Genomic DNA, 24,088 nt, shown 5'->3' on the forward strand with positions numbered 1-24,088 from the left:
TTTGTGATACACTTCTCTCAAAAACGAGCATCGCAAGGAACACTACCACTGTGGTCCTACATCAGTTCGGGGGCACTCGTAATAACCGGACGTCTCTGATTTCAAAGACGGGTCAGTGATTTCACATACGGGGGTCTGTGATATCACATACTTCGAGCTTTGTTGACAGTTCGGCACTAGATGCAGCACATCGGAACGAAGCTGAGTGTATTACAATAAGCTTTCCTATGTTTAGCAAATATCTACCTGAAAAAAAATTATATCTATCTGTGCAAATTCTGATAAATGGTCCCAGAACACACTTAGATTGCAATGGCTAAAATCAAATGTTTTGAGGTAAAAAAATCCCAATTTTACTATCCAATTCATGAATTGGATAGTAAAATTAGCAAACACTCAACATGCTCAACTTGGGTTAGCCACAACCCTGATAAGGCCTATACACAAAACTATTGCCACTGCGCTGGGGCGTTCATCAAAATTACTTATATCGTTTGCGACTGGGTTTTGAAACTAGGGAGTATGTGATTTATGAGACGTCTCTGAAATATGATACTGTAAGGTGACATGACGCTTCAAGAGTATTTGATATCAGAGACGTCTTTGAATTAGCAGTGCCCCCGAACTGACATGTACTTCATGTTTGCAAAAATGATATATGTTGGTCCCTTAAAACACTTGACACTGAGCATTACTGTTCTTATTTCAAGCCCTGCTATACTCTGTCCAATAAAAGGTGGAACATTACCCAACATCAAAATGCATGGATCTTACACAAATGGAGCCCCATGTTGCCATCTTATTTGTAGAACATAATTAGTTATAGATCATTTACAGAAAGATGGCACATGGCTTTGAACAGGGTGTATGAGATACAACAAAGGTTAATGGATAGGGTCATATTCCACCTTGCATTGAACAGACTTTAATGCATTTCAAACACAGAGACCGAGTGCTGACCCCACATGAACTTTTACACATTGGGCTATTCGAGTTGAAATCCATACACCTCCTATGGAAGACATGACCTTAATCTCCAAAGAGGGGTGTATGATTTCAAATGGAGTCATCCATTCAGGTAACTCCATTTAAAATTCACACTCCCTGTGTGAGAGATTAAGGTCATGTATTCCATAGGGTGTATGGATTTCAACTGGGATAGCCTATTTCAACTGCATATGAACCGATGACATGTTGCACAAGTTTCAACCAAATAAAAGAGAAAAAAAATATTTTAAACAATATTTATGGAATGAGACAATTTGGCTGTGCAAAATATACATTTTAGGTTCTTCAAACATTCACAAACAATATATGATTTAGTCCCTTACAGGGTCCACATAAGAGCAATACAAATGTATCATGGAGGACGTTCTTTAATTTGTGCAAACTGCAAAATCTGAACTAGGTCCATGACGAATATGTAAGTACCTTGGCTGGGGCATTGCCGAATGGTGTTCACAGGGGGCAGGCTTATACGCCACCGGAACTGGGGCTAATGCTTTAGGGTAAAGTAATACAAAAATATTTCAAGTCTTGTTCAATTCAAATCCGTTTGGAATGGAAACAAAAAATAAGAGTAACCGATTTGAACCTACAGACCCGTCTCTTTCCACGACACTCAGCCGCTGGTTTGAAATATCCTACCATACTATGTTATCTTCCTCTTTTTTTTGTACTATTTTTTGTTGTTTTCTTACAAACTGTACATTTTAACCTTACAGACAAGAAGAAAAGAACAGTCCAGCAGCCTACTCTTAGCTCGGCGGTTTCTCCTGGAAGAGGTACAAGTTATTCGTCGCCGCCACTGCAATGATGTTTTCTTTGGGGTGCCACGCTGTATGGAGAATCTTGCGATTGAAGTCTAGACTATCTACGCTAATCTCATCTCGTTTCCGCTTGCCGCTGGTGTTGACCCGGCGCGGTTTCAGCACGTGGAGGGGTTTGCAGTTCTCCCGCGACGCCTCTAGCGTCACGTCCCGCTTGGTGTTGCGATCGAACATGCGAAAGAAGTTGTTGTAAGACCCTGTCATGATAGAACTGTGGGGAGAGGAGAGAATAACATCACATGTGAAAATTAAAAAATTTGCAATTCAACTGCTCAGTGCCATAAGTGGATAAGTACAATAGCTGCGTTGTGCCCATTATGCAATTTACACATAGTATTTATTGCACTTTAATATCTATGCACGGCAGCTGTTGCACTAAACTACTTCTGGCCCTGATCAATCAAATTCATTTTGGGGATGTAACATGTGAGGGGTTGCATTAATTATTAGGAGTAGAGCTACTTAATTTCGCATCCAGGTTGATGACATTGTTGTTGTTTAAAGTATTCTCTACTCGTCATAAGGTTAGGCCATGGGAATTAAAAGTTTTAGATTTGCATTGAACGGAGTTACAAGGGCGGCTCTAGCTGCCGATTATTGCATTGAAATAAAGCGTTCACCAGCAGCTGGTCGATCCAGAACTTATGAAATTATGAATTTTTGTTTTTAATGACAATTTCATGCGGTAGGTTTCGAAGCATGCGGGCAGTGGACGCAGATCTAAAACATTCATTCCCACAGCCTTATGATTGGTTCCTGCATGCCATTATTAATCACTACATCAAGTCACCACCTTTGTGAAATTAAGATTAAGATTTGCTAGAACTTGAGATATATTTAGAAACTTGGGACTAAAATTATCCAGGCCATTATTTTTTTTTTAGTACAACTTACCTATCAGTACCATTCCATACACATTCAAACTTATCAAATATGCAGTCGTTCTCGTAGAGCGAACACAGCTTACTTCTTAAGTACTCGTGTACAGGGAACGTCTCTACGGGCTTGGTGTCCATCAGTACGTCCCACACTTTGACGGAGAGATAGTCGCGCGAGATGAGATACCTGCCGCTGTGGCTGAACCTTACATCTGAGATGGACGATATGATCTCGGAGAAGAACGATCGATTGCTAGGGTCCTCTGGTTCTTCAAACACTGGGGGGATAGAGAGAAAGAGAGGTACTGAATATTACTAACTTTTGTTGTCTTTGGTTTTGCTCTATTTTATGCCACACATACTAGTTAATACTTTCTCTTTTGGATTTCAACATGTCGTCGCTTGTCACTGGCCCCTGAACATGTTTAAAGCAAAACCACCTATGTATCTTTTTGGCAGTTTTGTTTTAAACATGTTCAGGGCCACAATCACACAGGAGTTTTTTCCTGCCCAACAACGATGTGTTTCTGATACAAAATTTCTTAATGTTCACTGTCATCCTAAATGCATGCAGAGTCAAACCAAATTTTAGGTTAGTAATAAGAAAATAGGATCTATTATGCATACCCGCCAACCCTAAAACCTTACAAATAGGGACAAATGCGGGAAGAAAGAGGGACATTCCTGAATTTCCTAGATACATTACTATAGTCATTTGCACAAATAGGGACACATGGTAAAGTTGCTCTCTTTTATGCTTTTTGTTTCAGTAAAAATAGGGACAATCCTTATTATAGGGACAGTTGGCAGGTATGCATATGATATACCAAAATCTCATCAATGAGGAATGAAGCTGTCGATCAGGTCAAGGAGCTTTAATCCAAATGGTACTTACTTTTTGCACTTTGGTCACATAATGCTGATGCTCTCATGTCACATAACCTAATGGTACCCTTACTACTGCTGTACACAAATACATTACAATCTTTTGGATGGAATTCTGCTGGCTGTTATAACTTCTGTTAGTTCTTCCATATTTGCTGGCTTTATATCTACAATATCTGGGGAAAACTTGGGTTAAAGAAATAACATTTAATATTTGTGCATTTATCCTAAACAATTCATTGACTGATTGCCAATCAATACTTTGACCACCAGCAATGTTGCTGATACCATTATGTGATAAACACACGCACACATAGCGTGGTACAGAAGTAAGTATACACGCATCTTACACTGCGTACACGCTTAGAAAACTACATGGACGCAACACGCATGTTCCAGTATGGCCAAGAAATACTTAATTTGATTATACACACTGGAAGGTAACAAAAGTTAACATTTGTTATGTATAGTATAGGGGGTCATGAGCCATGAATTGGGGTATAGGAAAAGGTGGCGGTGTTACATTTTTTTATTTTTTCCCAAACATTTTGTCACAGATCTCAAGAATGGATAGGGGTACTGACAGTGCTGTACGGTGCAAAACCTGATTGAGGAGCCAATGGCTCCTAACTTTATAAATTTAGGCGCCCAAATTTTGCTCCCAGGGTAAAAAATATGTGGTGCCAACTGAACAGCCATGTGCGTTGAATGTTCATAGCTGCTGTACTCAATCTACATATTCCCATTGAACTCTACATACTTCTTACACAGCATGTACAGTGTAGGGCTATATGTTTTCCAGGAAGTCCCCATTGAGACATGATAAATGCATATATTAATAGCATACATTCATACTCTTGAATGCTACATTACATACACATGTTTTGCATTTGCTGGCGATTAAAAGCTTCAATAGTTGGTCGCCATTGGCGCCAGGGATTGAATATTTAGTCGCCATCAGAAAAAATCTAGTCGCCAATGCGCCTAAAATGGTCGCACCGTACAGCACTGGGTACTGAACTGGTTTTGGTCTTATTTTCTTGCTCATTTATCTGGCTAAAATTGTGGAAGGTAAAACTTTTATACTATTTGTACTTTGTGAGATATTGCCAATCAAAGGATGTTAAGTCAGGGGTGGCGGAGCCTACGGATGAGGAGCCTACGGATGAGGCATGTGTTAAAGTATAGGGAATATTGTTTTTTGGTGACTCAAATATATTTTTTACTGTAACTTCATAACCCAGCAAGGTATTGAGATGGATTATGTACCATTGTTTCGGTATTTCTGTCTAGTTTGATGTGTGACTAGTTGTACTCCAAGTTAATTTGTTGCAAGCTTGCTGCATTCTGTGTCATGGTTTCTAGACTTTTCCTATGGCCACGCGTTTTGAACTCGCCCCCCAAAAATGGTGGTGGTGTTACGTATTTTCAAATTATGATCTGTTCAATTCATCATACCTCGGCTAAACAAAAAGATTATGTCATGGTTTTGGTCTCATTTGAAAGCTAAATAATACCACTAAATAACCTGTAAATATGAAGGATATAGCTTCTCAACTAACGGCTGTGGTTGATTGAATTACGAGCAGTCAGGGTGGTGGAGGAGGGGGAAGTGGAGGAGGGGGAAGCGGTACACACAAACTCTATGGGAACGCGACGTTTCATGTGCAGTCCCAGAACAACGCCAAATATGGATTAAAAGACCTTTGACCTTGGATGTACAACAGCATGTTATGATCTAATGGGAAACTGTGCACATCAACAAACACCATTTCTATCAAAAAGGCAACGTCTGATATAATTTGAAACCACATAAATTACTAGAGTTGGTTCTTCTCTTGGATTTGGACCAAGCTTTAGAATATCGAATGTTGCGCTTTTGAAATAAAACAAACCAGAAATTTATCACCCATTGTAAAAGATATGGCACATGTACCGAATACATGTACAATTGTACATACGTTGGCTGACCTTGTGGATTTCCTGGCCCAGCCATGCTAACCACATAAGGAGATTATACGATTAACCTAGTGCAGCTATTGTCATAGCAGGGTATTATTATGTAATACTCCTGATCCATATTTGGCGTTCTCTTGGACTGATGTGTGTAACTTGAATAAATTCACTGCTACAGGGGCTATATACTTGGTTTTGGTCTTAATTTACAGCTAAACAATTCTGCTAATTGTTTTTAATCATTTTAAACTCTTTATGATTGGTTTATTCTATAAAATTCAAACTTTTACGTACAAAACCACCCGTTTTCATATTCACTGTAGTAAGAACCAAAATTTAACTTTTCCACCCTATATGACATTTGCGGCACCCTGTATATTGACCAATTGTTTGTATGTGTGTATTCCTGGTACTCTAAGCTTGACAATGATATATAGTTTAATAGGGTTTTGATGAACAGTGTATGAATTAGATCAGTTTAAGTACAAACACATGTAAATTGTTCAATTTTTTAGTATGTAACACATTTGGCCCCCAACTCATGGCGCACGACCAGGGGCAAGGAATCCAATTACTTCACTGAAATTTCAGTGATTCAAAGCAAGTGGTTCATTATATATGTTAAGAAATGAGGTACATTCTAGCCGTACCTCTTTTCTTATCATAAATAACGTACAGCTTGTCCAGAGTCACTGAAATTCCAGTGTAGTAACTGGATTCCTTGCCCCTATAATATACATAACTTTTGCTACCAGTGTGTTATTATTTTTTGAGAGAAATGCAAAAATAATCACAAATTTATCAAGGAGTGTAGTACCACCTAAAGATGCTAATTATGGTTACATTTTGGGCTCTTGCCATATATGCAGGAGGTACACTCTTTTCGGCTCCCAAGCTTATGTCTTTACACACACAGCTATTCCGAGTGTGGACTCTATGGTCCGTATGCACAACATAAGTTAGACCTGGTCTAACTATGGAGACTATCTAGGTACAATCATGTGATCTCAACACCCAATCATTTCATTCAAACATCACATGACCTTGACCTAGGTCACACGATTTTGGCGGAGGTCCATCCACTTCAAAAACATAACTCAAAAGTTTAACTGCAGCATTTTCTCCTCCACAGGACTATAAAATGTTCCTAGTTACACCTGGTCTAACTTGCTTTGTGCATACATGTACAAACCTATATATAATCTCTTACATGTAGTTTGAACTACCCATAATAAAAGCAAAAGGATACTAAAACTTTGATCTGTAATTCCTAGATGCCATAAATTAATTCTGAGATCGTCTGCCGACACGTACGTCTCCCCGTCGCTATTTACGGAAATGGAGTTGATGTGATACGTGTGTGCGTTGGCAAATACTCTTCTAGGGCTGGCTTCAACCATCAGCTCCATGGGTTGGGTGTTGGGCACTCGGAGGGATGTTAACTCGGGCAGGTCTCGTACTGAGCCATCGTCATTTTGAAGATTGAAGCCTACAAATTTCTTGTCCCTTTCAGATACTTTCCATAATTTAACAGTTTTGTCTGTAAAAGAGATATTTAAAGTGAGTGAGAATATGTGGTTACATGTAAATGACACCTTGAGAGAAAGTAGCCTAAAAGAAAAATATTTGGAGGCTTGTGGGTCAATATCAATGGGGATGTGGGGTATTTAGCCCCCCCCCCCCCTGGATACAGATGTACTGAACATGTTGAGGTCATAGTAGTGATAGGCTGTATTTATGGTGTAGTTGCAAACAGCTTAGGGTACCACTGAATAGATTCATCAGGTTTGTAGATATATATTTGATGCAGCTTGTTGTTCTGAGTAATTTGACACTGGTCAATTTTATTGAAATCGGCCAAAAATTGAGACAGTGCCACCCAAATAACGACACACAAGGGGGGGGGGGGGGCAGATTTGACCTTTATTTTCTAGTTTTAAGGAATTTTATCACATTAAGGATTATGTAATGCATTTTTTGGTATCTACTTACATAGTTTTGGGTCCAGGAAGGTCATTTATGCACTTTGTGTCAAATGAAACTTTTCCTTAAAATTAACGGTTTTGGGCAAAATTAGGCCGTGAGAGCGCTTGACCTTTTAGCGACCCCTTTTGCAACCATTTTTGATTTTTAAGTTAATCATACTGGAGATAATCATCAATCATCCATATTCTGAAATTTTTCAGTCATTTATCACATTTGGTGTGGCAGTGGCACTAATTTTTAATATATGGTCATTTTCACGGTAAAGGGTGTAACTTTGGATTTTTAACATTTTAATCCGTAGTATTCTAATAAAGCCACAGAATTCCATGATTTTTGGCCACATAAGTCATCTAGTTAGCAGCTACCTTGGGTAGCATAATCAGCTTTGGGAGTTACTGCGTTCAGTTTTAGCAGGCTTAAATGTACCTAATATTGCCATTTTGAAAAACTATAAAAAACAGTAACATTTTTGTAAAACCCTGTGTTTTCTTCAAATAGTTCATGGATAATTTATCTTATCCTGAAAGTAGGGGAGATTGGGGTTAGTTGGAACGCAGGGTAAGTTGAAACATTGTATTTTTTTCTGACACAAAAAATAGCACTAGTAGTAAGTCCCAGAATAATGTTAAATAAAGGTTTTATTGTATTTCTTATTTTGTGTAATAAACTTTGAAATGTAAAAATAGGCATCGGGGTTAGTTGAAACTTTTGAGGTGGGGTTAGTTGACACATGAAAATCGCATAGAAAAATATGGTTAAAAATTTGACTTTTTAAAAATTTGTAACATGTTTACCATTTCTTCAATATTGCTTTAATATGGTTAAAAAGCAATAATACAAGCAAAAAGTGCACACAGAAAGTACATTTTATAATATTTTAGGCTTCTCATATTTTGGTCCATGGTGACACTCGTCACCTTGTGTCCAAAGTATTGACCCGCACTCCAACATATTTATTTATTCATTTTTTCACACTGATTGTATGTTAAAGGGTGCCTTCAAGGGAAGTATAACCCTAACAAGTTACAACACAATAATAATTATTTTGAAATTTTTACTAGCCGTGTTTCAACTAACCCACCTATGTTTCAACTTACCCCAGGGGTGGGGTTAGTTGAAACACTTTTTTCAAATTTTCAAATTGGATTATATGAATAATCATAAGCAGGTCCAATAAAGTTTAAGGCTGTATTTGTAGCATGTATGTATATGTTTATACTGATATGGTTAGTGTTTCTTGAAAGTAATTGGTTTTGCGTTAAAAGGCGATTTTGTGAAAAATGTTTCAACTAACCCCAATCTCCCCTACAGTCATATGTTCAGTAAACACTGCCACATTAGATTTAATTGTGAACAGCCCTGTATTTTTGAGAACCGGACTTGATATTTGTCGTTTCGAGGCTTCATTTTCCGTTAACAATTGTTAACAAACTTTGTGGGTGTAGCTTTGGTTCATAATTCTTGGTTATTTCTTCACTTCTTCTTGATTCATAACAGTTGTTATCTTAACTTGAAATGGGTAACAAAAATTAGTCGATTTGCAAGCTTTTAAAATTTTTATAAAATCTTGACTTCAAAGAGCCGTTTTTCCATTAACTTTTTTGTATTCTTCCGAAACAAACTGTTCAGCAAGCTTGTGCAAATATAAATAAAAGAGCTCATCCAATCTATTTATCAAAATGTAGCAAAGTAGATCCTCAAGTCACATGTTTTTAAATCGTGGAGATATATATCACCGTTTGAAAATGGGACCCAATACAAACTTTCCGTTAACAATTGAAGCCTCCGAAACAAATGAAGCCTCCGAAACAACAATAAGATTAATTATCATCTATGCATATCTAAATTGGTGTGTTTCATACTGATATCTGCATTGTAATTATTACTTGATATGTGCAGAATGTCATAAATTAAAAAAAATTGACATTATGGTTAATGTTTGAAAAATATACTGATACCCAAAAAGCCTGTTTCGGAGGCTTCACATGCAAAAAACACCACACTTAACAAATGGGTGAAAAAATTAACATGTGATAAATCTACAATATCTGCCGCATAGAATCATTGAATCAATACACACAAGAAAATAACAGCTTAGATGATCCCAACACTGCTGTTTTCAAAAAACTACTTCTGCAATGTTTAACAATTGTTAACATGAAGCCTCGAAACAAAAAAAAATGACTTGCTGTGATAATTTAATTTTTGTCACAACTGAAATTCAATACTTAGAAGCAAAGCATGAAAATGGGTAATTGTGATATTTTTTACCTATTTTTTTATGTCAACTTGTAGTAGTTAGCCAAATATTTTACTTTTATGATCACCTGTGTTGTTAACTGAAGCCTCCGAAACACAAATCGCTTGAATTGCCCATTCTAAAAAATAACTCCAATTTCTGTGAAACTTGGCTGGGAGGTTCCTTTCATCAAGTAGTATTTGTACATGAAGTTAGACATTCAAATTATTTTAGGAACCCAATTAAAACTTAAAAATGTGTTTCAGGTTTGGAAATTTCCATTGTAAATGACACTTGATGTTAAAAATTTTCAAAACTGCAATTACAAACATAGCAAAACATGGTATAAAATTTAACTTATATCTGTTGACTTACTTTGGAATGGGATTTCACATGTATTACAGCTTTCATGTCATAGTTTTCTGACGTTATGTAAAATACATTTTTTCTTAGATTTTAACCAAAATGTTATGGAAATGTCAAATTTTTATTAGAAATCAAAAGGTTTAAGCCTTGAAACATTATTTTACTGGAATTTAAGTTGCTTCTATGCATGATTTCAGTAAACAGAAACATATTTAAGTGGTTTGAAATTTTGACCCTAAAATCAAAAGTTACACCCTTTACTGTGAAAATGACCATATAGCAATATACAGGGGTCAACAAACTTTGTATCACATGTAAGTCAATGGAAGCGTCTCTACACATTTTCAAATGGTTACCACGCACAAGTGAAATAAGGTTGAGAGTTCAAATTTGGACAGATGCTGTTATTTATCAGTAACTTTGATTTGATAATAAGAAATGATAACATTTTAGTAGGGGGGATACGTAACAGCTATTAGGCTGAACAGCGACCCCTCACATCCTAAATTGGCTCTTAAACTTACGATTTGTGTAAAAATTGCATTTAAATATATCCAGGGGACCCAAATCATGTACCGGTAAATAATCATTAGAATCCAACAAACAGCAAAGAAAAAACCCATAATTGTCAAAATAGTGAAAAACAGGGGGGGGCCCAAGAAATCCCCCTTATGCGTAGTTTTATGGCCGGCACTGTCTCATTTTTCAAACAATTTTTTTTAAAGGTGTCAAAATGCTCAGGAGGATTAGCTGCTTCAATTCAGCTGGTACCCTAAGCTTTTTGAAACATCACCTTTTTTTTGGGCTGTACAGCCTATCACTAGTCATAGGGACTACATGTAGACCAAAAGCACCCATCAGAGAAGTATCACATCACAAAACTTCTTGACCTACATGTAAAAAAATACTTTGAAATCACCTTTTTTTTACATGCACAAAACTCTCTAAAAAATCTCACCCAACACAATCTTACCAGTTGACACAAAACCTACCGACAATAAAATTTCATAATTACCATTTGTTGAAAGTAGAAAGTAATGCGTGGTTTTGCCTCGCAGCCACTTGATTTTGTTGATTTTTCTTCTATTTCTAAACTCTTCAAGTAGTCAAACTCTGGCTCGTGACTCTGGAAGGTACTATATACATTGTATTCACCTCGGGGAGGCTCTGCGTGTTTCGACTGAAAAAAGAAGAGTTGCAAAAACAGTGTGTAATAAGCCCTTAGCCCATAACAACATCAATGGCTTGTATTCAATACTGAAGCCAAACAAGTCAGAATGACAGATGAATGAACACAGAGTAACAAATGCCCATGTTTCCACCATGCATCCATGATATTGATAACATGCACACCTGGGGGGGGGGTTCTCCTGGTTGAAGGTATTCTGGTTGGTTGCAAAAACAGAAAAAGTAGAGAAAGTCAGCAGCCAAAAATCGGGGTGCGACATCCCCGTACAAATTTTTTTCAGAACCCCCCCCCCCCCCGGATGCACACCTAGGTTACAGGATGAAGCCGATGCGTGCAATTACACAGTCTAACATGGCAGATTGCACATCTGCCTGTTCATTCATTTGCCATCCTGACAGTCATAATTTCATTTGCCATTCCGACTGATCTTTTAATCTTGAAAAACAAAGTACCTACTTTAAATAACAACTTCATGTGTGCCGCAAGGCGCAATGACAAAAACAAGTACTTGAAATAATACGGTATATTCTCTAATTAACCTCCCCCTCCATTTTTTTGCAACCATTATGTAGCTACATGCAGAGGTTTCCAATGGTATAAAAATCTCCAACTTTTTTGGAGAAAAGTGGGGGGATGATGCGGATCATGAAATGCCCTTTTAATAGTGGTGGGTTATAGAATGATGATGCTTCAAATTTCTTAGGGAACCAGCTTATTTGATGCAGTATGATCTCCTGAGCATTTTGACACCTTTTTCATCCAAATCGGCCAAAAAATGAGAAGGTGCCGGCCAAAACAAGTATTTGGACAGGGGGGGTCTGAAAATCAATATTTTCATCAACAATCATTATTATATGCCTGATTCTGTGAAAGTTGGTATTGATTTGTATGTAATTGATGTTTAGAATTCCATTTTGAATGTTGCATAAAAATTGGAGTTGTCGTTTTCTAAAAATGGCCATTTTACGTCCAAATAAGGATATGAGGGCGCTTCGCATTTAACTTGCAAACGATTTTTAAAAATGGAAATTTCAATGGTGTACAAAATGTATGTATAAAGATAATCATAGGTAGTACCTGCTCAAGAAATTTGAGCGATTTACATTGTACGGTTTGATTTTGGCAGCCATTTGAATATTTCATAGAAAGCTGGCATTCAACTGTACAGGGTCAATGCACTTTAAAATGTATAATGTTTCAATGGAAGGCTTCCTGAGAATACTGAAAAATGGTGCCACGTCAAACAAAAAGAAATATAATGCCCAAATTTCTTGAGGATGTGCCACATGTGATTATCTTCATACTGACATCATTAAATTTTCATGTGAAAAAAATGTGTGCATGTTTTATGCAAAGCGCCCTCACATCCTTATTTGGACGTAAAACAGCCATTTTAAGAAAACGACAACTCCAATTTTTATTTAAGTTTCAAAAATGGAATTCTAGACATCAATTACATGCTAACCAACACCAACTTTAACAGAATTAGGCATAAAATAATGATTATGGATGAAAATATTGATTTTAAGACCCCCAACAGACCCCCTGTCATACTTGTTTTGGCCGGCACCTTCTCATTTTTTGGCCGATTTGAATGAAAAAGGCTCAGGAGATCATGCCGCATCAAATAAGCTGGTTCCCTAAGAAATTTGAAACATCACCCTTTTTAAGGGGGTACTACACCCCTGCCCAATTTTGTACCTATTTTTGCATTTTTCTCAAAAATTATAGCGAATTGGGGACAAGTAAGATATGTATATTATTGGGGCAAGGTATACAACTACTGCACTGGAAATTTTATTTCAGCACAGACAACAGTTGTGGAGTTACAGTCAAAAATTAGGGAAAACCAATATTTGATCAATAAATCAATAACTACTTGCTTTGAGTTGCTGAATTTTCAGTACAGTAGTTGTAGTCCTTGCCCCTATAATATACATATCTTACTTGTCACCAATGTGCTATAATTTTTGAGAAAAATGCAAAAATAGGCCCCCAAATTTGCCAGGGGTGTAGTACCCCCTTAAAAGGCTGTTTAACCTACCCCTACTTTTAATTTTATTTTCTTTCAATGTATCTATAATCTATCGCTCTAAATGACAAGTTGGATAAAAATAAAATGTATCACGTTTTAGAGGTCTGGCATAAGCAAAAAATTCCTGTTGAATTCACATGCAAAAGTCAGGTAGCAGCCTCTGATTTTTTTTTATTCATGAAAAATGATAAAAAATTTGTATGGGTTACTTTTCCACTAAAATTAACAAAATGTGAGGATGCCCCTTTAAAAATCAAACTTGTTTTTCACAGAATCAGCCTTTTTGCCTGATAACTGGGTCAGAATTTTGGCGTGAATCCGAGAATCGATCACAAACATTTGTAGTTTACACAGAAGTTGATTTGCGAGAATCAAATGATTCCCGCAAATTTATTCTGCAAGAATCAAGATTGATTCTCGCACTGTGAAACAAAATTCTGACCCTGTAATAAATGTATGTACCTGTACATTTTTTTCCTGGCCTTACCTGTTCTTCTCTTTGGAATATAACTACACGTCCACCTTTGTCCCCGGTAGCTAACAATTCCCGTCATGATTAAACTCTACTGTAGATATAATATCAGCTGTAGCAAAACACAAACAAAACATCACATTAAGGGTTGTAGCTAAGGTGGGCGGTGCCGAGGGGTCACTCAAACAAGATTTTTAATTTTTTTTTCATCGTAAAAAAAAGCAAAACAAAACCCCCCTTTTTTAAGGGCGTTGATACCCCCTAGCCTTTTCCCCAATCACTTGTGGTTGTGCGTCATGAATTGGGGTATTTTTTCAGGACATTCTATACCAGATCTCAAGAATGGAGATGGGTACCGTACTGCACTAGTTTTGGTCTCAATTTGTTCCTAATTTATCTAGCTAACATTTTGGAAAGTAACAACTTCACACTACATTTCCTTCTTGAGATATTGCAATTCAAACGAAGTAGTGTCAGGGGTGCGAATACGGTTGAGGTGAATATGGTTGAGGCATGTGTTAAAGTATAGGGAATATTGATTTTAGTGCCTCTCGAATTTATTTTTTACTCTAACTTCATAACCCAGCAAGGTATTGGGATGGATTATGTACCATATTGTTTTGGTATTTATGTAGACCTACAAAATGTAGTAGGTAATGTGACCAATTTTACTCCAAGCTAGTTTAATTTGTTGTAAATTTGCTGCATTCTGTGTCAGGGGTTCTATGCTTTTCCTATACGTTAAGTAGGCCTACTAAGCATGCATTTATGCTCTGAAATGTTCTGAATGTCATATTTCTTGAATAAGTTACCCTACTTCTGTAAAAGTTATCATTTCTTTTTGTGTAGGGCATGAAGGAAAAAGGTTTTGATTGAAAATATAATAAAAATCATAAAGATTTTGTACGACTTTTGAACACCCTGTATCTCAGTTAGGCAACATAACTCATCATTACTTGTTTGCTTTTTTTGAAAGTCTACAATGTTATTAGCACATCTACATGTAAAAAGGTTTTTATGTTAGTAAAGAGAGGAACAAAATTGTATACTTTTTGAACCAAAATTTAACTTTTCCACCCTATATGACATTTGTGGCACCCTGTATATTGACCAATTGTTTGTGTGTATTCCTGACAGCCCTCGAATTAAGGATCTGAAGGGGCACGGCAACTTTTTTAGGGCAAGTTGATAATTGCCTTGGATTTTCACTGGAAGGGCAAGGCAGCGCAGCAGGGTGTAATATTTCAAAAGGGCATCATGGCAACTGTTGAAAATTTGAGAAGGGCACCAAGGCAATTTTTCAAAAGCGAATAGATGCATTGCTGTCAGCTGAATTTGACACCAAAAAAATTCGACTCTCAACTTTACACTAAAACTAACCTGATTGCTCAAAAACCTGCTTAAATAATACAAAGCAATCAAAATCAACAGTTTAATTTACTTAAATTTTGCGATCCCTAGTCAGCTGCAAAACTGACTCGAAACAGCGATGAAACAGCTGTAACTTTGGTAATAATATTGATCAAATTCGCCGGGATAAAAACTATTTCGTTCAAAACATATCTAGATATGGGCTCACATGTACAAGATAAGACGATACCGGAAGGGTATCGCCATCGGTTTGCAATGGTAAGTCAATGTTTGCTAATCGAGAGATCAATTGATTTGCCCAGTGCTAGGATTTTGTTCACGACACGAGGAAGCTTAGTTACTTACAGTGTTTCTGATTGGTCGATAGTACATGTACGCTGAATGTATTTCTCTGACCAATCGGAAAAATGAAGTCAGATTTCTAGCAACCAGCAGTGGCGGCGCCACAGGGGGGCATGGAGGGGGCAAATGCCCCCAGTCAGAACTCTTGCCCCCTGTTGCCCCCAGAAAAACCCAAAATTACGAAAATTTCCACTTTTTACGGTAATTTTGCGCAAACTTTGTTGATTTTGCCCCCCCTGAAATTCACTTTGCCCCCTAATGCCCTCCCGAAAAAAAATTCCTGGCGCCGCCACTGGCAACCAGATAATGTATAAAAGCCGATGTGATTGGCTGAATATGTAAGCTTACGTAGGGGTACCATAATGAATATTAATTCATAACAAACTATTGGGTATACTGTGATTGATAGCTGGGTTACGATGCTCAAAATAGCGATTGTGTTCAAGATTTTAAATTTAATTTTCCACAATTTTTCGGGGTTTTAACCAGTACTTGTTAATGATTTATAATGAAGGGGCAGGGCTGGGGCACCCACGGCAAATTCATTAGAGGGCACGACAAGTGACTGCCGTCAGTAAAGGACATATTTTGAGGGCATTACGGCGGTGGGGGTGGGCACCCATCATCTGACATGACAAGTGTATAACATGCTGTGCATCATGCTCTCACTCTGCTCTCACCCAATGACCCCATAAAATTCGCCGGGATAAAAACTATTTCGTTCAAAACATATCTAGAGATGGGCTCACATGTACAAGATAAGACGATACCGGAAGGGTATCGCCATCGGTTTGCAATGGGAAGTCAATGTTTGCTAATCGAGAGATCAATTGATTTGCCCAGTGCTAGGATTTTGTTCACGACACGAGGAAGCTTAGTTACTAACAGACAGTGTTTCTGATTGGTCGATAGTACGCTGAATGTATTTCTCTGACCAATCGGAAAAATGAAGTCAGATTTCTAGCAACCAGATAATGTATAAAAGCCGATGTGATTGGCTGAATATGTAAGCTTACGTAGGGGTACCATAATGAATATTAATTCATAACAAACTATTGGGTATACTGTGATTGATAGCTGGGTTACGATGCTCAAAATAGCGATTGTGTTCAAGATTTTAAATTTAATTTTCCACAATTTTTCGGGTTTTAACCAGTACTTGTTAATGATTTATAATGAAGGTGCAGGGCTGGGGCACCCACGGCAAATTCATTAGAGTGCTCTGCAAGTGACTGCCGTCAGTAAAGGACATATTTTGAGGGCATTACGGCAGTGGGGGTGGGCACCCATCATCTGACATGACAAGTGTATAACATGCTGTGCATCATGCTCTCACTCTGCTCTCACCCAATGACCAGTGTTCGAAATAAGCACTTATCCTCTTGTCCTCTTGTCCAAAAATCACTGGGGACAACCATATTGAGCTATGTACTTATCCCCTGGACAACTTCTATATTCTACCTCCAAAAGTATGACACATTTCGGGGACAACCAAAATGTATTGAGGACAAGCAGAATTCATGCTTTAGTTATCCTCGGGATAACCTCCATATTTTCCTTATTTCGGACACTGCCAATGACCCCATATTTTATATTTTTACTCTCACCGAATGCCCCTTATTACGGAAGTGCCAGCCCTACAGCCTACACCTATATCCATTTCATATTGATGAAATGCGTTTCAGGACTCTCTTTTTGTCCACTCCAAATTAAGTGAAGAGTAGTTCCGTTAAAAAAATATCAGTAAGCAGTCAATGTCTGCTTGTTGCTACGAAACTATGGTTGGACGTGGACCCTCGGTGCCCCTCGGCCTCTAACCACCCCTATGCCCCCTAGGCCTGGCTTGAACTAGTTTGTCAACCATCCATGCAACCAGGAGGGAATAAATTAAAGATTGGGAAGGGTCAGTCAAGGATAAAAGCAAGGGGTTGACAGTGATTCGCCGATTCTCCAAATTTGGCCAAATTTGCACGCTACGGTATGCTATACAGAAGTTGCCGGGAATCATAAATTTGGTACCAGCATGGGCGCCGCCATCTTGGGAAAAGGGGGTGCTGGCGACCGTCGACTCGACAGTCGCCAGCACCCCCGAACGCGCCCAGCAGCTCCCAGCACCATGACTACGAGTAACAGTACGCGTTCCCGACTGTCAATAATCAAGGGTCAATCACCTCGAGCTTGACAACGATATCTGAATAGACTATTGCCAAGTCTTACGTGTAGGCGCGAAATTAAGGTTAATTTTGTGATTGAAACAGTATTTTTCTTGTATAAATCTTGGTCTGGAGAGTGGGATTGTTGGTCGATTTGATGTATTTAATAAATTAAGTTAATGGATGCGCTAAAATATAATTAAAAGTATTAAAAACAGCTATTCAACATTTGAAAAAATACGCTGTTGCAGGCTTGTAAAGGTCTAACCTTGGTTGCAGCAAGCCGTGATTTTCACGGGTAATTTTATTTCTTGAGCAGCGAACGGGCGCGATGCAGCCGGTAGAAATCGCGGTAGTGTTCCAGGCCTACTGCGATGGCAGGGTAATGGCGGCATCCATAGTTTTATTACATTTATCTTCGAGTGACGCTTCCCAATCTTTATTTATTCCCTGATAAAAGTTATAAAACTATGGAAGCCGCCATTACCTTGCAATCGCGTAGGCCTGGAACACTACTGCGATTTCTATCGGCTGCTTCGCGTCCATGCTCCGCGTGCAAGTAATAAAATTACCCGTCAAAATCACGGCTTGCTGCATCCAAGGAAAGACTTTTTCAAGCCTGCTACAGTGTATTTTTTTCAAATGTTGAACAGCTATTTTTAATATTTTAATGACATTTTTTTGCGCATCCATGAACTAATTTTTATTGATTACATCCAATCGACCAACAATCCAGCTGTCTGGGCCAAGATTAGGGTGCATCAAGTGCCCCTCATTTCAACCATATTTTTTGCTCCTAGTGTCAAACTGTGCCATTTAACTAGAAAATCATCCCCTCCAAATTTAAATTCAATCGGAGGTCGGGAAGGGGTCCACCGTGAGCTTAAAGTTCGGACAGAGGCAACCAGTAAAAGTCCGCCGCCAGCTATTGTATTATGTATACAGTTATACACACACATTAATAGCTGCCTTTAGTGAAAGTTTTATAGTACTTCAAATCTCAGACAATACTCAATAAAATGCAAATCCATTTGAACTAATCAAAAGGCAGCTATTTTCAGACATATTTGAAGTCATAATAATAGCTGCCATGTGCATGTTTCTCTATTTACAGCCGTTTCTGCATGGAAAATGGGTCCATCACGCACTACAAGCTTAAAGTTTGTGCATGGTAGGTGCTTTTAACTTAATGACAAATAAATCAGGCAGCTATTTAGTTTTCATTACGTTATACTGCACATCACTGTGGCTGCCTTATGAATAACAATGTAATAAATGTACTTACCTTACCATTGCTTAATATTTATCAGTCCATATGATACAAGTTTGGTAAATTAGGTAGTGCCATTCAGTTTACGCTTTCTCAGATTAGGTGTCTGTTTTCTATCTTGCTCCATCACTTGCAAGACATTTTGATATAAATGTTCCTCAAGTTCCCTATCTGGGCAGCAGCCAGGAAATCTGCACTGAGTTTTACCCCATGTTCTGCTGCATCATTTACCACATTGACGGCTCTAACATTGCTAAGAGATTGCAGATAAGCTGAGGACTCCGGCCAAGTGTCAACATTGTCTGCTAGGAATTTGTCATTGATCTGCAGGATGTTCATAGTGAACCACAAGTCCTTGACTGCAAAACCAGCTAGGACTCTTGACTGGGTGATATTCTCCAGGCCAGGGAACACATGGCTTTAGTACTGCTGCATCAGGTTCAACTTTGAACAAGTAGCCTTCTCGCTAAAGCCTGTCTCTCTTGTACTGGTACCTTTCCACTGAAGAGAGCAAGCGGTGCCATCTCTTTGGTGAGATACTACAGATGTCTGTTCATGTTCAGGGCTTTGCGTGCACTTGTTGCAACACCGGAATTGATATTGGAGACGCTTGTATAACTGGAGAATCGTTCCATGGCACGTCAGAAGCAACACTGCATGTCATCCACCAGAAACTGTAGATTATTGTTGCAAATTTACAAATACAACAAATTCACATATCTTGGGTAGCTGGTGGTGCTTTGTTGTCACAGTGCCTTGCGGAAGCTGTTCAATGTGATTCTGCATTAGAGAGATTTTGATACTATACAGTAGTTTGGACAATTCTAGCGCAGGCTTTGGAAACCAAATTCCCGAAGAGCCAAAGTTCCAAAAGAGCCAAAGAGCCGTCAATGTGGTAAATGATGCAGCAGAACATGGCGTGAAACTCAGTGCAGATTTCCTGGCTGCTGCCCAGATAGAGCCCTTGAGGAACATTTATATCAAAATGTCTTGCAAGTGATGGAGCAAGATAGAAAATGGACACCTAATCTGAGAAAGCGTAATTTGAATGACACTACCTAATTTACCAAACTTGTTTCATATGGACTGATAAATAAAAGCAATGGTAAGATAAGTACATTTATTACATTGTTATTCATAAGGCAGCCACAGTGATGTGCAGTATAAAGTAAAAAACTAAATAGCTGCCTGATTGATTTGTCATTAAGTTAAAGGCACCTATCATGCACAAACTTTATAAGCTCAAGCAGTGCTTTGATGGACCCATTTTCCATGCAGAAATAGCTGTAAATAGAGAAACATGCACATGGCAGCTATTATTATGACTTCAAATATGTTTGAAAATAGCTGCCTTTTTGCTTAGTTCAAATCGATTTGCATTTTATTGAGCATTGTCTGAGATATGAAGTACTATAAAAACTTTCACTAAAGGCAGCTATTAATCTGTAGGTATGACTGTATACCAGGGGTGTCTATTCTTCCAGAAAATTGAAATTATTCCCTCACCCTACCGCGCTGTGTCACACCCGTACGGTACTCAGATTCTTCCCCAACTGAAAACCCCAAAAATGGACCAAAAAGGGGGGCACTCCGATATATTGACATACGTCATGTGCCCATGAAAAGACCCCCTTATTTTTGGCAAATCCTACACCCAATGACCCTGTTTTTTTCAGTAGCCTACACTGAATGGCCCCCTTTCTTTTCGGCGCACTTCACACACACATTTTTAGCAAAATAAATGAGTTTTGTCTATGTTGTACTGTAAAATTGGGTAAAAAGCTATTTTTGATTGTCAATGATGTGAAATTTTAGGTGCTCCCATACAAAATCACTCCATTTTTGACATTGCCAACACCGAATGACCCCCTTTTTTCTGAAAATGTCCACACTGATAGACCCCTAGTTTCATACGCTGGTGGGCACAGGTATGTCACTTTCATATTCGAGTGCCTCCCCCAGGTGCTATCTACATACATGTACTTTTCCTTATTTTCTTGTTCTCTCCCTTCCCTGACTGAACATAGGTGTGTTGCAAGTTGTTCTATTCTGTCTTCCCTAAAAACATCAAATTCTTTACTAGATGGTACAGTCTGGACACTGAACCATTGCATCTGAGGACTAATGGTTCAAAGGGAAGACAGGCTGGTAAACACCTCTATGGGGCTCTTTAGCTGTGATTTATTATTTGCAGGGGTGTGAGAGTTCAGCTTTTTTGTTTTGATTTTCAGCTTTTTTTGTACCAGTACACTGGCTCTGTATAAAAGTATAGGATCTTCCCAAATTGCAGCTTTTTGCTAGGTGTTTTGAGCTTTTTGCCATCTGGTTTTTGATGCCCCTGATTTATAAAGCCTTAGAATTAAAATTCTTCTGTTGCAGAGTTCAGAGATTGCCACTGAACTATTGCATCTAGGGAAGAATAATCAAGGAATTGGATCTGAAGCTGAGGTTTAAAAGGGAAGATAAACTTGGACAATAGAGCTGTTAACTAATTAGAATCCCAAATGCTTCCCTAGATAGGCAGATGTCCAAACTAAAAAGAAAATGGATTTTGTATGAAATATGCAAAGCAGAGCTCCCTTAATCTTAAGTCAGAGGATGATTTAAGCACTTCCCAGCAAGTCTTATGTTAGCACAGCTGTGTGAGTGAACATGACACCACTGCCCGCCCACTGCATACACACGTGCATGGTTAAATTTGAATTTGGACAGATATATTTACAATAAAAACACCTTCAAAAGGTTGGTCGATTTCACATTTTATGTTATCTACAGAAGGTGTGAATTATCCTTCATGCATACATCACTTTAGATCTGAAATCGACCAAGTAATAAGGACACACGGGCAATTCTAAAACAACATCTTTTGCACAGAGTACAATGGGATTTGAAAAGTAAAGTGGCAGTTGAAACTCTAGTGATAACACTTTTACAGTGCATGATGGGGCTTCCTTAAATCATCCTCTGATCTTAAGTGTGCAAACTGTGCATTATTACCTATAGTATGACCACTATAATAGTCACTATTGCCCAGGCAGGGAAGAATTACTGACCCAGCTTTCCCTGTTTTTCCCATGGTTTCCCTCAAATAATTATTTTTTGGATGGGAATGGGTACAAGCCAAGGGACCACTACATGTATGCTAATGTTATGTACCCATTATAATTCTTCCCTAAATGACACTTGATGAATTCACCCACCCTGTAGAGCAGTCACTGCCAGCCAGTGACCATCTATTTCATTCCAAAAATAATATAAAACATAATAATACATGTTCCAGTTATACATATTCCCCCAAATTTGTTAATTTTATTTTTACTCTTCCTTGAATCCTGTTGACTTTCTTATGTTTTTCCCCTCTCTTTTTTTTCTTTTTCAAAATGCAAAATTCTTCCCCAAAGGGGTAAAATTATTCCCTCCCCTTGGCTTTGGGGGCGATTAACGGAAGAATAAACGCCCTGCTGTATACATAGCTGCCGGCCGGACTTTTACTGGTTGCCTCTGTCCGAACTTTAAATTAAGCTCACGGTGGACCCCCTTCCCGACCTCCGATTGAATTTAAATTTGGAGGGGATGATTTTCTACATGTAGTTAAATGGCACAGTTTGACACTAGGAGCAAAAAATATGGTTGAAATGAGGGGCACTTGATGCACCCTAGCCAAGATATACAAGAAAATACTGTTTCAAACACGAAAATTAACCCTAACTTAGTTACACGCCTACACGTAAGACTTGTCTTGGCAATAGTCTATTTAGATGGCGGCCCTCATATTACGTGTGTCAAATTTTGTGGTTCGCGGCAGCTTCTGTACAGCATACCGTAGCATGCAAATTTGGAGTATCGGCGAATCACTGTCAACCCCCTGATGCAACTAAAACCAATTCAAACTTAGTTAGTGACTTTGTCAGAGAGACGTCTACTCTTGTTGTTGTTGATATTTTTAGATTTAAAAATAAGTTCTTTCTTTCACTGAATTCACTCTCACTTTTTTCATGGTAAACATCTGTCTGTCATAATAATAATTCATGCAGATAAACGTTCAGGTATGAAATATTCATGTATTTCAGCACACCTAAAATATTGTCATGATTGTGTATTTTCAACGTGGGTGTAAATACTGTAATGAATGCAAACGCCTTGAGTTTTGACAAGACAAGTCCGACCTACCTTCGGTAACATCATCTTCAACCGTCCCCTTCACTTGTGAAAACGACCACTGCACCTCGCCACTCGCTGTTCAATAAAAATAAAACACACAGTTAAAATATGTTAAAATTATACGTGGACAATCAACAGTTTTTGATTCATTTCACAAAACATTTTGTATCGACCAGTTGCAGTCAAGACAGTGTACAGCAAAGCGAATGAAGCAGGAAACATGTCAAAGTGAACGGAGATTATACGGAAGTTTTAACTACCCACCGCACTCACCGGCCATGGTGCTTTGGATAAATATTATCCAAATGAAAGTTTATATAGCTTTAAAATGCTATTAGAATCCCCTACATCACCACTATAACCAAAGATTCATACGATTTTATTCGATATTCACGGTAGGTACACATAGGAAAATTTTCAAAATGGCGCAACGGGAATCACCGGCCGATCGATGACGTCATAACAGCCTCCTCCTTACTGTCAAAGTCCCAGCATGGCCCCAGGTAAATCAGTAGGGCGTAAAGCACACTGTAGACATTGTAGACTCGGCAGGTAACAGCATACGGAAATTTAGCAAATCGGGAAAAGTTTTCAGCTCCCATTCAAGTCAAGTGGTTCACGGTAAACCTTCAAGTATCCGTGCGGTATCTAAAGCTTCTATTCTGCTGCTGCGGAAGAAGGCATTTCATTGATTCAACAAGATAATTGTGCAAAAAATGTGTGCCATAGACTTAGGAACCGGGGGGGGCAGTGGCGAAGCGTCATAGGGGCACGGGGGTTCCCCCATCGATCTGAAATTTTTTAAATCCCATAGGAAAATGGCCGAAAAACGGCTTGTGCCCCCCATCAGCCCCGGTGCCCCCCCCCCAATCGGATGACCCACGCTACGCCCCTGACCGTGGGGTACAGCTTGCGGGGGTTCAGCTCGGCCTCAAATTCAATTATTTTGGTCTGCC

At 38.5% G+C, this 24,088-nt stretch overlaps 1 protein-coding gene across 1 annotated transcript; it reads right to left on the reverse strand.

The window, feature by feature from the left end:
• Positions 1-475: 475 nt before the first annotated feature.
• LOC140163052 (serine/threonine-protein phosphatase 2A 55 kDa regulatory subunit B alpha isoform-like) lies at positions 476-23,721 on the reverse strand. Its single transcript, XM_072186410.1, is given in 11 exon segments — positions 476-2,040; positions 2,724-2,985; positions 3,603-3,711; positions 3,713-3,768; positions 6,798-7,088; positions 11,155-11,214; positions 11,217-11,319; positions 13,851-13,909; positions 13,912-13,947; positions 23,142-23,207; positions 23,406-23,721. Coding segments are annotated over 11 exon segments (1,332 nt in total). The 5' UTR covers positions 23,413-23,721; the 3' UTR covers positions 476-1,757.
• Between the last annotated feature and the right edge of the window lie 367 nt (positions 23,722-24,088).

Source organism: Amphiura filiformis, chromosome 10 (assembly GCF_039555335.1).
Source record: "Amphiura filiformis chromosome 10, Afil_fr2py, whole genome shotgun sequence".
Lineage (NCBI taxonomy): Eukaryota > Metazoa > Echinodermata > Ophiuroidea > Amphilepidida > Amphiuridae > Amphiura > Amphiura filiformis.